At 65.1% G+C, this 15,690-nt stretch overlaps 2 protein-coding genes across 2 annotated transcripts; both read left to right on the forward strand.

Annotated features, from left to right (window-relative positions):
* Positions 1–9,144, forward strand: LOC120508713 (phosphatidylinositol 3,4,5-trisphosphate 5-phosphatase 2-like). Its single transcript, XM_039722591.1, has 26 exons — positions 1–242; positions 397–817; positions 1,974–2,037; positions 2,576–2,708; positions 2,787–2,904; positions 2,980–3,117; positions 3,237–3,324; positions 3,446–3,532; positions 3,680–3,787; positions 3,876–3,990; positions 4,172–4,278; positions 4,471–4,573; positions 4,942–5,138; positions 5,352–5,469; positions 5,577–5,673; positions 5,840–5,978; positions 6,054–6,153; positions 6,512–6,600; positions 6,821–6,902; positions 6,995–7,084; positions 7,167–7,283; positions 7,367–7,455; positions 7,781–7,868; positions 8,070–8,225; positions 8,340–8,427; positions 8,506–9,144. The coding sequence occupies exons 2-26, from the start codon at positions 681–683 to the stop codon at positions 9,029–9,031; spliced, it is 3,174 nt and encodes a 1,057-aa protein (XP_039578525.1). The 5' UTR covers positions 1–242; positions 397–680; the 3' UTR covers positions 9,032–9,144.
* Positions 9,145–10,014: 870 nt separating this feature from the next.
* P2RY4 (pyrimidinergic receptor P2Y4) lies at positions 10,015–15,297 on the forward strand. The gene is made up of 2 exons (XM_039722655.1): positions 10,015–10,154; positions 13,630–15,297. Exon 2 carries the CDS (start codon positions 13,646–13,648, stop codon positions 14,759–14,761), a length of 1,116 nt encoding a protein of 371 aa, XP_039578589.1. The 5' UTR covers positions 10,015–10,154; positions 13,630–13,645; the 3' UTR covers positions 14,762–15,297.
* The last annotated feature ends 393 nt before the right edge of the window (positions 15,298–15,690 follow it).

Raw genomic sequence — 15,690 nt, forward strand, 5'->3', positions numbered from 1 at the left:
GCGCGGAGCCGAGCGAGCGGCACCGAGCGGGGCCGGCCCGGGGGACGGGGACCGAGGGCATCGCCGAGGGCACTGCGTGACCCCGATGGGCAGCGTGGCGGGCAGGGGGCCGCTGTGACCCACCGGGGAAGCCCGGCAGCATCGCGGCCCCGCTCCCGCCCGGCTGAACCCCAAAACTCAGCTCGCAGCCCACAGCACCCCACAGGAGCCACGGGAGCCCCGCACGGCGGCTGCGAGGCACGGTGAGTGCGTGGGGTGAGGACAGACCCCTGGGTGCCACCGGCATGGCCTGTCCTCGCCGCACACCCCGCAGGATGGTGGCCCAGGGCCGCTTTTCCTGTGACTCCCCCAGCAGGAGAGATTTGCTCGCTGATCTGCCCCCGTGTTCCCTTGCAGGCTGGAGCCTCCTCGATGAGGATCATCCGGACCCCCAGCCTCCCCCAGCCGCCCCCCGGGTGCTCCTGCCACGCTGCCCGGCCGCAGGGCACCGTGTCCCCATGAGCATCACCTCGGTGGCTCCCTGTCACCTGCCGCGACCTGCAGCCAGCGCCACGCCCGGGTACCGGGGACGCGGTGTCCCCACGCCGCCCCCTCCTTGCCGTGCCCCAGCAGCCCCCGTGAGTGCCTTTGTCCCCTGCTGAGCTGGATGCGGCGCGGGGACGGGGACACGGCCCTGCAGGATGGCGGCAGCGCGGTGGTACCACCGCGACATCAGCCAGGTGGTGGCCGAGGAGCTGCTGGCCAAGGCTGGGCGGGACGGCTCCTTCCTGGTGCGGGACAGCGAGTCGGTGAAGGGGGCATATGCCCTGTGCCTCCTGTGAGTCCCTGCCCCCCTCTGCCCGTGGCTTCTGTGCCTTTGTCCCCTGCCTGCCTCCCTCTGTGCCTCTCCCTGCTCCAGGCACCGCCAAAACCTCGTGGAAGAGCTGCAGGGATGTGGGTGGGGTGGCAGCTCCCTGGCACAGGGGTTTGGGTGATCCCCGGGCTGGGAGCAGGGTGAAGGCTGGGCCCACAGCCTTGCCCAGCCCCATGGCTGCTGGATGGACAACCCCAAATCCAGGGCACACTGAGCTGTTTTGGGCTGCCTGCTGGCCTGTGAGCATCTCCCACGCTGGGGATTTGGGGCTACAGCCCCCAACATGGGGCCACAAGCCCCAAGGTGTGGCCTCTTGCCATCCCCACACCTGGAACCAGGTGTGCAGCCCCGGAGAGCGCTGCTGCCTGCCCCCTTCCTGCTCTGCCCCCTTCCTGCTCTGCCCCCTTCCTGCTCTGCCCCCTTCCTGCTCTGCCCCCTTCCTGCCTGCTTGTCACGTGTCTGTGCGGGCAGGTTTGGCAGGATGCACCCCTTTCCTTCACTGGCCTGGCTCTTTGTGTGGGACAAATTGCAAATTAGGGTGCTGGGGGTGCGGGGCACGAGCCAGAGTCCGGGCTGGTGGCACAGGACGGTGGCACAGGCAGGGATGTGCACTGGCCCCACAGGCAGCATGGCCCAAAGCCAGGGCACTGTGGGTAGCCCAGTGGGTGCTGGGGGTAGCCCAGTGGGTGCTGGGGCAGTCACAGCTGTCCTGGGCTGTTTGGGAGCAGGGAGACACTGCACATCCTGCCACAGGCTCCGAGCTGAGGGTGTTGATTTGTTTCTAGAGATGCTGGCTCAGCTCCTCACTGGGGGTAGCCCAATGAGTGCTGTGGGTAGCCCAGTGGGTTCTGGGGGTAGCCCAGTGGGTGCTGGGGGTAGCCCAATGAGTGCTGGGGGTAGCCCAGTGGGTGCTGGGGCAGTCACAGCTGTCCCGGGCTGTTTGGGAGCAGGGGGACACTGCACATCCTCCCGCAGGCTCCGAGCTGAGGGTGTTGATTTGTTTCTAGAGATGCTGGCTCAGCTCCTCTCCCTGCAGAGGGGACGGGGTGTTTGTTTCAGGGCTGGGCCCCCCAGCGCTGCCACAGGGCAGCAGAATGGGGCCCTCACCTGCTCTCTGCAGGTTCCAGAGGCACGTCTACACCTACCGCATCCTCCCCGATGACGAGGGGCTGCTCTCCGTGCAGGTGGGTGCAGGGGGTGCCTGGGCGGTGCCTCGGAGCTGGCTGTGTGCAGGATGCAGCTGTGCAGGGCTCGGGGTGCTCGTCCCGCTCCCCGGGGAGGTGCCATCAGCCTGTGGTTTGTTTTCTGTGCGAGCTGCAGGATGCGGGCGCTTTGCAGCCGCTCCAGCTCGGGGCCGTCAGAGGCTCCTCCCGCACAGCATCCCGACACTGTCCCTTCCTGCCACGCAGCCTGTCACAGCCTGGCCATGCAGAGCCAGCCCCATGGTGCCTGTCCCCACGTCCCCTCAGGGTTTCTCCTGGTACCCAGCTCTGCCCTTTCTGCCCCCTAAAAAGAGCATCCTGGGTGCCCACAGGGAGCATCCCTGTCTGCTGGAGGAGGCTGATGTCTCCATGCCCCTCACCCCATGGGTCCGGTGTCCAGCTGGCCCTTCCAGCTCACCACGGGCACATTTTGAGGGGCAGACCAGCCGGGTTCAGCAGGCTGGGGCTGCCCTGGCAGAGGAGGGGATGTGATGGCGCTTCCCCTGCTCTGCCTCCCCAGACCATCCAGGGCATCCAAGCCAAGTGTTTCCGCACCCTGCCCGACCTGATCGGCGCCTACCAGCACCCCAACAACGGGCTGGTGACCCCGCTGCTGCACCCCGTGCACCGCCCGCGGCCGGACGAGGACTCGGGTGAGCCGGGGAGGGGCCGGGGGCTGTGCCGGGCTGGCAGCGGGGACGGCCCCGCTGAGCTGGTGACACTGCCCGCAGACGGGGAGGATGCCCGAGGCTGGGGGCACACGGTGCCGTGTCCCGGTGCTCCCCCCTCCAGCCGGACCCACATCCCGCAGCAGCTGCACCAGAGGCTGCAGGAGCAGGTGCACAGCAGGTAACGCACCCTGCCCGCCCCGGGCCGTGGGATGGTCATGCCCAGGGGGGATCCTCATGTCCGCCCCTCTCCCAGCCCGGCCAGTGACTTCACGGGCTTCATGGCCGAGTACCTGACCCACCACGTGCACGACCTGGAGGCTCTGTGCCACGGGCAGCCGCAGCTGCGGCACCTCAGCACGGCGCTCGCCACTGCCTGCCGGGCTCTGCACAGGTCAGTGGCCTGGGGGCGGTGGGACCGTCTTGTCCCCGTCCCCTTTGGGTGGCTGAGTGTCACACCAAGGCACGGGAAACGCCCACACCGCCCCTCGCCCGTTCTCCCCTCCCCTGCAGTGAGATCGACTCCACGCTGGTGGGTCTGGAGACCCTGGTCAAGGTGTTCGACCCCCCTGTGTCCCCTCGCAGCCCGGCCAGGGAGCAGGTGAGTGCCCCCACAGCCCCCAGGGACCTCCACGTCTTGTGGAGCAGCCCCGACCCACAGCAAGGAATCCACCACTCCAGTGCCACCGTGCTGCTCCAAAATTATCCATCCTCCCCTCCAGGGTTTCCTGAGCAGCGACCCAGACCTGGAGCTGCTCCTCAACAAGATCTCCACTGTCAACCACCTCCTTTCTTCGCTGGAGAAGAAGGTGCCTGACCCCAGTCGTGGTGCAGGGGGAGGCACAGCTCCCCCTCCCCTAAATTAACCCCTCTGCTGCCCCAAGCTCTGGTGGCAGCACATCCCAGGGCTCCCAGGTGTCCCAGTGCCCCCAGCACACTGCACATCCCTCTGGCAGGTGCTGAAGTCGCTGCAGGAGACGGTGACAAGGCACAACCTGGCACTGCCCAGCGTGGCCGTGGCCCCCCTGCCAGCTGCCAGGCCCCTGGCCGTGCAGAACTTCGAGGTGAGGCTGGGGACACGGAGGGACCCCGGTGTCACTGCTGGGCAGGGCGGGTGTGGGGACAGCTCCAGAGCCACGTGCCCGTGTGCAGGTGAAGGTGGGCAAGTGCCAGCGTGCGGCCCTGACGGTGGACGTGGAGTCGGGGACAGTGACTGTCACCAAGAAGGGCAGCAGCTCCCCGGAGGAGGTGATCCCACAGGATAAAAGTGAGGGGCTGCTGTGCTCCTGCTGCCTGCCAGCGGGGTTCCTTGGGGCTGTAGGGTGCCCTGCCACAGGCCTGATGCCACGGGGACGGGCCACATGCCCTGTCACACCCCAGCTCCCGTCCCACACTGCCCTGTGGTGGGCAGGGGGGGTCACCAAGCCCCCCTGACCCCCATCATTCAGTCCTGCAGCTGATCAAGTACCAGAGTGTGCAGAACAAAGTGAGGCTGGTGTGTGCCCGCGAGAACCAGAAGAGCCTGAGCAGGGATTTCATCTTCCCCAACGCGCGGGTGAGCGGCACCGCCGTGCCCACGGCGTGTCCTGGGGCAATATGGGACCCTTGGGAATAGGGGAAGCAGCAAATCGGTGCTCTTGGGTCTGTGACCACCTCTGCAAGCTGGCTCCTGCACCTGGGGGTGATGCCCACCCAATCCTGGGGTGCTGTGCCCCCATCTCTCTAAGACACCCTCACCATCCTGCAGAAGCGAGAGGCTTTTTGCCAGCTGCTGCAGCTGATGAAGATCCAGCACTCCAACCTGGACGAGCCTGAGATCATCTCGGTGTATGTCGGGACGTGGAACATGGGTAAGGGGCCAGGAGAAGGTGGCCTTGTCCTGGGAGGCTGTTGTGGCTCTTTGTGAGCCTGGCTGGCTTTGGGGAGGTGTCTCAGGAAACCTCAGGTCAAGCCGGTGGTCAGTTTGAGGAGGAGGCTGGAGAAGAACCAATCTGGCTGCCATGGGCTTTGTCTGACCTGTGGTGATCCACTCACTTGGAGGGTGCTGGGGACACAGAGGAGCAGGGACACCATGAGGGTTTTGGGCTGTAAATCCCAGCAGCAATCTGGGATGCACATCCACGGGGCTGGCACGCTGCTTCCCACCCCAGCAGCTCCTGGAGAGGGGCTGGGCTGTGCTGGGGAGAAACCTGGGAGCCCTGTGTGTCTCTGCCCGCAGGCAGCACGCCCCCTCCCCGCTCCCTGGCCTCCTGGCTGACCTCGAGGGGCTTGGGGCGCACGCAGGACGAGACCACGGCCTGCATCCCCCACGACATCTACGTCCTCGGCACCCAGGAGAACTCCCTGGGCGACCGCGAGTGGGTCGAGTTCCTCTGCGCCTCCCTCAAGACCCTCATGGCCATCGACTACCGAGTGGTAACGGCGGGCACAGCCAGCCCCTGGCAGCCTGGGGGGCTGGCTACCAGTAGCCATCACCCCCCAGCTCCCACCCCAGCCCCCCACCCCAAATCAGCCCCACAGACCCCCTGAGTGCTGTCCCCAGGAGTCAGGGTCACGCTGACCGAGCTGTGTGCCCAGCCCCATCCTCCTGGCCGTGGGTCAGGATGGGGGACAGTCCCTGTCCCACAGGTGGCCCTGCAGTGCCTGTGGAGCATCAAGATGGTGGTGCTGGTGAAGCCGGAGCACCAGCGGCGCATCAGCCACGTCCACACCTCCAGCGTGAAAACCGGCATCGCCAACACGCTGGGTAGGGAGGGGATGGGGCTGGGAGTGACCCCGAGGGAGGGGACAGCCTGAGGGCCGGCACAGGACCTCTGGGCTCCCCCAGAGCTCGGTGGTGGCACACCCCTGCAGGGAACAAGGGAGCTGTGGGTGTCTCCTTCCTTTTCAACGGGACCTCCTTCGGCTTCGTCAACTGCCACCTGGCCTCTGGCAGCGAGAAGACCCACAGGTGATGCAGGGATGGGGAGGGTGGGGCTGCCACGGGGCAGGTGGGTGTCTCAGGGGGCTGGAGGAGCCCTGAGGGCTGTGGGGCTGCCCCTGTCCCCAGCTGGCAGGAACAGAATCAGAGCGAGGTGTCCCCGGGTGGCTTATACGGTGCTGCTGTCCCCCTGCAGGCGTAACCAGAACTACAGTGACATCCTGCACTCCCTGGCCCTGGGGGACAAACGTCTGGGGGGCTTCGACCTCACCCTGCGCTTCACCCACCTCTTCTGGTTTGGGGATCTCAACTACCGCCTGGACATGGACGTGCAGGTGGGAGCTGCAGTGCCAGGCTGGGGACAGCGTGGGGAGAGGAGCCCAGGGGGTCACTGTCCCTTCCTGGCACAGGACATCCTCAGCCACATTGTCAAGAAGGAGTTTCAAGCCCTGCTGGCTGTTGACCAGCTCAACCTGGAGCGGGAGAAGAACAAGGTGTTCCTGCAGTTCAGTGAGTGTGGGGACAAGGGCGCTGCTCCTTCTGCTGAGACAGCAGCACCAGGGTCCCCAGAGCCCTCCCCATGTCACCCCAGCTCTCAAGGTCCCCTCTCCTGGCACAGCCCTGCATGAGGTGCTGAGAGCCTGGGGGACGGACCTTGGCGTGCACTGGGCCAGGGGTGCCAGCCATGGGTGTGAGCCTCGTGTCACCCCAGCTCTCAAGGTCCCCTCTTCTGGCCAGCTCTGCACGAGGGGGACCTTGGCGTGCACTGGGCCAGGGGTGCCAGCCATGGGTGTGAGCCTCCCGTGGGGACCCCATGGGGACAGGCAGGGACCGTGGCCCCCATGCCACCTGCGTGTCCTGATTCCAGGTGAGGGTGACATCTCCTTCCCTCCCACGTACCGGTACGAGCGGGGCACCCGGGACACCTACGTGTGGCAGAAGTCCAAGCCCACGGGGGTGAGTTCCAGAGGGGTCCCTCCAAGCAGGACACCTCTGGGGACAGGGACAGCACGGTGCTGAGGGGGCTGCGTGGTGATGCTCAGTCCCCACAGCTCCATCAGCCTGTTCCAGGGTCTGGGCAGGAGGGAACTCACTTTTTGGGGTGCTGGGATGCTCTTCTGGGCAGGGGGCCCCAGACCTGGGAGGTCACTGAAGCAGCTGCTTTCCCTGTTTGTAGATGCGGATCAATGTCCCCTCGTGGTGTGACCGCATCCTGTGGAAGTCACACCCGGAGACCCACGTGGTGTGTAACTCCTACGGTGAGTGAGACCCTGGGGCCACAGCAGCCAGGGGTGGCCAGGGCCTCCCAGGGCTCTGGGACCCTCCCCAAGCTGCCCCTCCTGCCCCCCAGGCTGCACTGATGACATCGTGACCAGCGACCACTCGCCTGTCTTTGCCACCTTTGAGGTGGGAGTGACGTCGCAGTTTGTGCCCAAGGAGGGTAAGGGCTGGGGTCTGCCACCCCTCGGGCCGGGTTTGGGGTGAGCCCTGGCACAGCCTGACCCGCCAGGACCTGCCTGCAGCCCCCGGCTCCGGCCCCGAGGCGCTGGCCTGCATCGAGTGGGAGAGCATTGAGGTGATCCTGAAAACCACGAGCCGCAGCAAGTGCTACATCGAGTTCCACTCCTACTGCCTGGAGGGTGAGGGGGTGCCTGGGGTGCTGGGGGTGGCTGTGGGGGTAACCTAGCCTGGCTGGAGCTGTGTGCCCCTTTGTCTCCCCCAGAGGTGCAGCGGAGTGGGGAGAACACCTTCCAGAACTGTGACATCCCCGGGTTCCTCAAGCTGGGCTGGTCCTCCAAGCATCTGCCTGTGGTGCGCAGACCTGGAGCATCCTCATCTCCATCCCTGCAGCATCCTCATCCCCCATCCCCATTCCTGCAGCATCCTCATCCCCATCCCTGCAGCATCCTCATCCTCATCCCCATCCCTGCAGCATCCTCATCCTCATCCCCATCCCTGCAGCATCCTTACCCCCATCCCCATCCCTGCAGCATCCTTACCCCCATCCCCATCCCTGCCTCTGGCTCTGTACCCTGAACCCCAAGAGGAGCTGCAGCTGTCACCACCCCCCAGGACAGAGCCTCCCTGTCCCCCCTACCCCGTGGCAGCCCCCCAAGCCCCCCCTCTCTGTGCACAGCTGAACCCCATCCTGCCCGACCTGGAGTACCTGGGGGACCAGCACCTGCTCCTCAGCATCAAGGGCGTGGAGAGCTGCGAGTCCTACGGTACGTGGGGATGGTGACACTGTGGCCACCATGGTCGCAGGGGTGTGCCCATCACAGCCCCCCCAGGTTACAGCCTGCTGGGTGTGAGCTTGGTAGCTGGAGCTCGGCAGGAGGGACCCTGGCACCCACCCTGCTCCGGGCGTTGCTGCTCACGGGGGGCTCCCGTGTCCCCCGAGCCCGGGGGTGACGCTGTGCCCGCAGGAGAGTGCTGCCTCGCCCTGAGGTCGGCCATCGGCAGCGCGGCCCAGCAGTTCGAGACGTTCCTGTTCCACCGCGGGGAGGAGACGGGCTCCGTGCGCGGCTGGATGCGGGTCCGGGTCCCGCGGGGCCGGAGCGGCACCCGCGAGAGGCTCTACGGTAACGGCGGCCGCACGCAGCCCCCTCCCGCTGCCCCGGGCTGGGGACATCCCGGGCCACGCTGCCCTCTGTCCCCCGGCCGTGCGGTGAGGCCAGACCCCGCTGCCTTTGCAGAGTGGATCAGCTTTGAGGAGGAGGAGGAGGATGCCGAGCCGGCGGCGGAGCCCCCGACGTGCCCCAAGCCACCCCCGCAGCGCCTCAGGTAGCCCCGGTGGGCTCGGCCGTGCCGGGGCCCCGCAGCGGGGGGATGCTGAGCCCTTTCCCTCTCTGTGCTTCCCAGGAGCCGCCCCCGCAGCCTCCCGGAGCCGACCACGGGTTACACCAACCCCGCTTACTTCATCTTCGAGGGGGTGCCCAACGCGCGGCTCCCGGGCCCCGGAGAAGCCCCCGAGAAGCAGGCGGAGGGCCCGGCCGGGGGCCCGCGGTGCCGGAGCCCCGCCGGACCGCGGCTCCCGGTGCCCTCAGAGGAGGAGCCGTGGTGTGGCCGGCCCCGCTGCGGGCCCCCGAGCCCGAGCCGTGGGTCCCCGCTGAGCCCCCCCCGAGCCGGCCACCACAAGAGACCCAAGTCGGCCGTCCTGGCCAGGGACGCGCCGGGGCTGGGCGACTGCTCGCTGTGTGCGGCCACTCGCCCGAGCCAGCTGGGGCAGGTGTCCCCGCAGGGCAGGGGGGACAGGCAGGAGCTGCCACCGCGCCTGTCCCAGCACCTGGAGGTGCCGCGGCCGCTCGGGAAGCGGGGAGCGCCCGGAGCCCCGGAGCTGGAGGCTCAGCCCGCTCCGCCCGCCGGCCCGCAGCCTGCCAGGCTGTAGCCACAGCAGTGCCCGGCCCTGCTCCCTCCTGCCAGCCCTGCTCCCGGAGGACTTTCCCCCCAGCACAGCTCCCCAGGCCGCTGCGCTGCTTCCCTTTGCTGTCAGTGTCCAGAATAAAGCGCCAGGGACTGGGTGCGTGTTGCGCGCCTGCTTCTGAAAAAGGGCAAAGAGAAAAAGTGGGGAAAACACCAAGCCTTTGTCCCCCAGCTCTCCCCATCCCATGGGAACCCTGCGCACCCCGCGAGGCTGCTCTTGCAGGGTGTCACAGCCCTTGACCCCCCCGCTCTGCTCTGCCCGGCACAGGGAGAGGGGCACCCCCAAAAAACGCAGCAGGGACACGCCTGTCCGGCCGTGTCCTGGCTGTGCGACACGCGAGGTGGCCCCGGTTTGGGGATCTCGATGCCCGGGCTGGCCTCAAGGTGGCAGTGGCCACCTTTGTCCTCAGGATCGCCCCGCAGGGCTGGGGGCCAGCGGGACAGCGCCGCGGGACCCCGGGGCACAGCGGGACAGGAGGGCTGTCCCGGGGCGAGAGAAGGTCCACGGGCCCCAGGGATGGGGGCTGCGACCCTCGTGGCCGAGGGACTGTGGTGTCCATCAGAGAGGGGCCGTGGTCGCCATGGGCAGAGGGACGCAGCCCATGGGTGAGGGACTGTGGACCTTGTGCTCGAGTGACCACGGTCCCCATGGGTGGAGGGATGTGGTCGCAAGTGGGCAGGGGGACACGGTGCCCATGGGTGAGGGGATATGCCCTCGTGGTTGAGGAGCCTTTCCCAATCCTGAGGAAAGGGCTGTGACCGCAGGCAGAAGCCACCATGCCCCAGGTCCGGGGGCTGCAGGTGTCCCAAAGGCTGCGAGGGCAAACCAGGGATGGGAGCGCAGCGGGGCTGAGCCCTGCGGCAGCTCCTGCCCCCGCCCCTGCCCGCCTCCAGCCCTGCCTTCCCTGGGCACTTTGCTCCCGGCCGCGGCAAGCGGGAGCGGGCACGCTCGGCACGGCACGGCACGGCACGGCACGGCACGGCACGGCGCGGCCAGGGCCCCCGCAGCCCCGGCATGGCCCCGTCCCGCCTGGGGAACAGGCTGTCCCCGTGGGGGCCCCGCTCCTGAGAGCCGCCCAGGCGTGCAGGTGAGCCGGGACAACCCTGTTTGGTGACAGCCGGGAGGGACAGCCCTGCCACGGTCACGCGGTCCCAGCTGGCCCCCGGGGACAGAGGTGGCACCTGCGGGGCTGGGTGGGTGCAGGGTGGGGGTCAGCCAGTTCTCACCAGCCCTCCACCACCCCCAAATCCCTCTGGACCGCCTCCTGTCGAACATGCCACCTCCTTCCACTGCCACTGAGGGCCTTCATCCTTCCCAGTGTGTCCCCTCCTCTCCTTCATCCTCCTCTCCATCCCCCAAATCTGTCTCATCATGGGTTGAAGCTGCCCTGGTGCTGCCGTGGCTCAGCCCGACACCGGGGGCTCCTGCTGCTCCCAGCGAGGTGGGGACAGGGCCAGCCCGGCAAGGGTGGCAGGGAACCCTCACCCCCACCCTGCCCAGGGTCAGCTCGGGGCAGGGGATGGGGTGGACAGTGAGGGGCACGCCCGGCCCTGCTGCTGTCCCCGGGGAGGTGTCCCAGCAGAGCGTGCCTTGGCTGCTCTTCCAGGCGAAGGCAAGGATTGGAATTGGGTCACATCCCCTTGTGCCGGGGCTTTGGCTGCACCAACCACGTGGCGATTAGGGACAAGGGTCCTTCTGCAGGATGTTTTGCATAATTTCTCCTTGTTTTGCAATTTCCAAGGGCTTAGGCGAGGAGAAAAGCCCTGCTTTTCCCATGCTCCAGCAGCAGCCGGTCCCAGGCTCACCCATCCCTGGCAGCTGCTCCAAAATCCGCTCTCATCTCCCCTCTCCGAGCTCCTGCCTGCTGCTCCATGGTCCCCAGCACCACAACACCCATCCTGCCCCACCAGCAGGACTTTGGCTCCAGGACAGATTCTGCTCTGGTGTTGTCCCACTCCTGCATTTCAATGGAGCCTTTCCAACACCTCCATGAATCCCCAGTGCTGGGGGAAACCTCGGATCCCACCAGGACTGGTGCTGCCAGCAGGGCCAAAGGACAGCTCTGGCTGGGAAGCTCTGCAGGACCAGGAGCCAGGGAAAAGCTACCAATCCTGTGGCCAAGGGCATCATGTGCCCTCAACGTGTGCCACATGGCTGGCCCTGCCCCTTCCCGCTGGCCCACGGCTGCTGCTGCCTTCTGCAGGACCCCCCTTCTGCTTCCTGGGGAAAACCAGGGGCCACTCCAAAGACACCATCCCTGGGGGATGTCCCTGTCGTGGACAAGGGGTTCTGCAGCGTTCCTTGTACATCCCCAGAATGGGCAGAGCAAGAGCATCACCTCTCCCTGCAGCACCTTCCATCTCCCTGCTTCAACTCCTTTTCCTGCAGTGCCTTCCATCTCCTGCCCCAACAACCAGTCCCAGCTCTTGGCTCACACCTCAATCTCTCCTCAAAAGCCCACAGCCAGGGATAGTTTTGCCAGGAATGTCAGCAAGAAATAGGAATGGGGCTGGTGGTGATGTGTCCTCAGGCTAGACTGATGTGATACAGTAATTTCAATCACTGATTTCGGTTGTGACTAAGGTGAGGAAGCAAGAAACCTGTTAAGACATAACTTGGCAAATGTAATCTTCTGCATTTCTATATTTTGGTGGTTATCCTCAAAGGAATGTGCTTGGGAATGGTTAAATCCCTCTGCTGACTGTGCTCAGGCTGCATCAGCTGCCAGGGCCGGGTGCCTGTGCTCTCCTCTGTGCAGTCCAGCAGTCCACAGCTGCCCAGGATTTCTCCCTTGCATTCTTCACACTTGATTATTAACTTTTATGTACTGTCTTGTCCATATCTTAATTGGTTGGTGACCTGTGTCATGGACACTGCTCCTGCAGCGGCTCTGGTCTGGCCAGGCTCAAGGTTTTGAGTTCCCTTGCACTCAGAGGTTGAAGAGGAAACAAAATCTCCTGGTCCCTCATGTCCCCAGCAGCTTGGGGACATGTGGCTGCCAGGCCAGGACCACCAGTGACACCTCGTCTGCAAGCTCAGGTTTTCCCACCACCTGTTTTCCCTCCTGGTTCTGAGAGAACAAACCACGTTCTCCCCACTGTTAATGTTTGATCAGGACGTGCCTGTTGCTCTCTGAACTCATCCCTGCAATAAAGGCGGGAGCTGTGGCGGGCCGGGAGCCGCAGGGTGTTGGATGTGGGCCCGGAGCTCAGCCCGCAACTCAAACAGAGCCCCGGGAGCAGGGCTGGAGGGGCCCCGCTGTCCCATCTGCCTGCTGAGTCATTTACGAGCATCTCTGTCAACCCCAGGTATCTCTCCAGGCAGGGCGTGGCAGGGATGATCCCGCAGAGACACCCCAGAGATATTCCTGCTGGGAGAAGCCTGCACATTGCACATCCTCAGGGCAAAGGGAAACAGGAGGGGGATGATGAGGGAGCCAAGGGATGAAGGAGTGTGAGAAGATGTGTCCTTCCACTTTGCAGCAACAGCTCCAGCTAAAGCGCATCCCTGAGCCCTGAGTCCTCCCCTGTCCTGGTGCCCCTCACCCCCCGGATGAGCTCTGGACAAAAGGAATTGGAGATGCTCCTGCATTCCCTCCATCAAACATGGTTTTGGCTACACCTTGATCTCTGCCAGCAGCACAGCAGCTCCTGCTCCCGGGTTACTCATCCAAGCATCCATCCTGCATTGGAGGAATCGTTTTACCAGGAATGGTGGAGGGTGTGGAGGGGTCAAGGCTCAGGCAGCCCTCACTGATTCTTTGCTGGACACCACGGTGGTGGCAGACCCTTCCTTTTCCCTCGAGAAGAGAGTTCTGAACTTTGACAGCTTATCCTCATCCCGACTTCCCAGGAGCTCGCAGATCCCAGCCTTTGATCCCAGCCCAGCCAGGAGGGTGCTGCCTGCCTTGTGAACTCGCTCTGCCTTGAGCTGGGACTCCAGAGCTCAGCTCATCCTTCCCTATGGACAACACCCGGCAGCCAGCGGCTCCTGGCTGTCCAGGGACACTCTCCCCAAAAGGCTCCTTTAACAGCCCCCCCAGGATTTCTCTGGGCCACAGCATTCCCCCAGACAAGCCTTTCTTCTCCTCCCGCCTTTCTTCTCCCAAGGAGCCCTCCGGGAGCAGCGGCATTGTCAGGATGGTGCCAATTAGGCTGAGGCAGCTTCCAAGAGGCAGCGCCGGCCCCGGCCGGGGGCTGCTGGTGCTCATCAGGGTCTCATTGTTCGGCGGCCGTGGGGCTGTGCCCGGCGGGGCCGGCGGGGCTCTGTCCCCGGCGCGGGGCTCGGTCCCCGGCCCGCTCCCGGCTCCGCGCAGCGCGGCAGTCCCTGCTCCGGCTCAAAGGGGTGATTAAAGGGTGATTCATGGGTGTCAGCGCAGGGGCTGAGCCCGCTCCCCCTGCCCCCGGCTCCCCACGCGCGAGTTGAGAAAAACCAGAGAACCATCAAAGTGGCCGGAGCTCCTGGAGGGGGAGAAAATCTGGCAGCTTTGGCTCCTTTCCACGCTTTGTGCCTGACAATGGTCGGGATCAGTGACTAGTGTGCTTTTATGAACTGCTCCCTAGGTCTGGCTGGCACACCATGGCCACTCCGGCGAGGACGTTCCCGCTTTCCCTGTGGACACCGACGCCGGCTCCCTGGCCAGGGGGGAACACCACAGCAGCGCCCGAGGCTAAGTGTGTCTTCAACGAGGAGTTCAAGTTCATCCTGCTGCCTGTCTCCTACAGCATCGTCTTCGTGGTGGGGCTGCCCCTCAACTCCTGGGCCCTGTGGATGTTCATCTCCAGGATGAGGCCCTGGAATGCCACCACCACCTACATGGTGAACCTGGCCCTCTCGGACACGCTCTACGTCCTGTCCCTGCCCACCCTGGTCTATTATTACGCCGACCGCAACAATTGGCCCTTTGGGACGGGGCTGTGCAAGATCGTGCGGTTCCTCTTCTACGCCAACCTCTACAGCAGCATCCTCTTCCTCACCTGCATCAGTGTGCACCGCTACATGGGCATCTGCCACCCCATCCGCTCCCTCAAGTGGGTGAAGACCAAGCACGCCCGCATCATCTGCGTGGCCGCCTGGCTCGTGGTCATCATCTGCCTCATCCCCAACCTCATCTTCGTCACCACCAGCTCCAAGGGCAACACCACGCTGTGCCACGACACCACCAAGCCCGAGGAGTTCGACCACTACGTGCACTACAGCTCCTCCATCATGGCCCTGCTCTTCGGCGTGCCCTTCCTGGTCATCGTCCTGTGCTACTGCCTGATGGCCAAGCGCCTCTGCAAGTCCAGCGTTTCCAGCCCCGGCCCCCGCATGCCCTCCTACAAGAGGCGCTCCATCAGGATGATCATCGTGGTGCTCGCCGTCTTCGCCATCTGCTTCGTGCCCTTCCACATCACCCGCACCCTCTACTACACCTCCCGCTACTTCCAGGCCGACTGCCGGACCCTCAACATCATCAACTTCAGCTACAAGATCACGCGGCCGCTGGCCAGCATCAACAGCTGCCTCGACCCCATCCTCTACTTCATGGCCGGGGACAAGTACCGGGGCCGGCTGCGCCGCGGGGCCGCCCAGCGCCTCCGGCCCGTGCCCACGCTGGACCTGGTCCTGGTGTCACCCTTCGCTGACAGCCTCACGGGTGACAGCCACATCGCCAGTGTCACCCGCGGGGCCGGGACCGCACGCGGGTGCTGAGGGGTTCCACAGCCTCAGCCCTGGGCTCCAGGAGCTGCAGCCCCTCCGTGTGGGCATTCCCAAATCCCCAGACCTGAGCTGTGCCTGCCCTGCAGGGCTGAGGGCTGCAGCCCCGGGTTGGTCCCAGCCCTGCCCTGTGACACCGTGGGAGGAGGGTGCTGCTGCTGGCCAGGGCAGGAGAGCCACCGGGCACTCATGGCAATGGGAAGGACACTGAGGAGGCTGTTCTGGGGCAGCAGGCTGGTGTTCCATCCCTGGCATTGCTGGGGACACATGGGGCTGACAAGTCGCTAAAGAGAAAGGACACGAGTCACTAAAGAGAAAGGACACGAGTCACTAAAGAGAAAGGATGCTGGTGCCTCCCTGGGCAGGCACAGCTCTTCCCAGTGACTCAGTGGTGACATGCAGGGACCAGACTGAACCTGGGGACAGAGCCCACACTGGGCGGGTTCTCAGAGATGTCCCTGTCACACTGCTGGCCTTGGCAGAGGGGGAGGGACATGGCCTGGGGCACTTGCTGCCCATATATTGCCCCCCAATAAAGCCCCTTCCCCTCTCTACTCTCGGGCCTGTTTCTCCCTGCAGCATAAGGAAGAGGGACAAGACAATCATCCTCACCCCAGAGAAAATCCACTGGGGCAGTCTGCAGGGATGAGCCGGAGCTCCCGTGGTGACAGGAAGGTTCTTGGGAATTTCCCTTTATGGGTGTTTGCTCCTCAAATGTTTACCCAGCCCTTTTGTTTGACCAAGTGCCTGCGCAGAGCAGCGCGCTGAGATTGGTATCAGTGCTGTTGACTCTCCCACGCCAGCCTGGCAGGAATGGGACAGGGACAGGGCTGTCCCCGTTCCAAGAACCCCAGGAGTCCCTGTCCCCACCAGTCCCTGTGAGTTCTTCCAGCACATGCCTAAGAAAGGGGTGCCTGAGTGTC

The sequence above is a fragment of the Passer montanus genome, unplaced genomic scaffold, assembly GCF_014805655.1.
Source record: "Passer montanus isolate IOZ18808 unplaced genomic scaffold, ASM1480565v1 scaffold49, whole genome shotgun sequence".
Taxonomy (NCBI): Eukaryota; Metazoa; Chordata; class Aves; order Passeriformes; family Passeridae; genus Passer; species Passer montanus.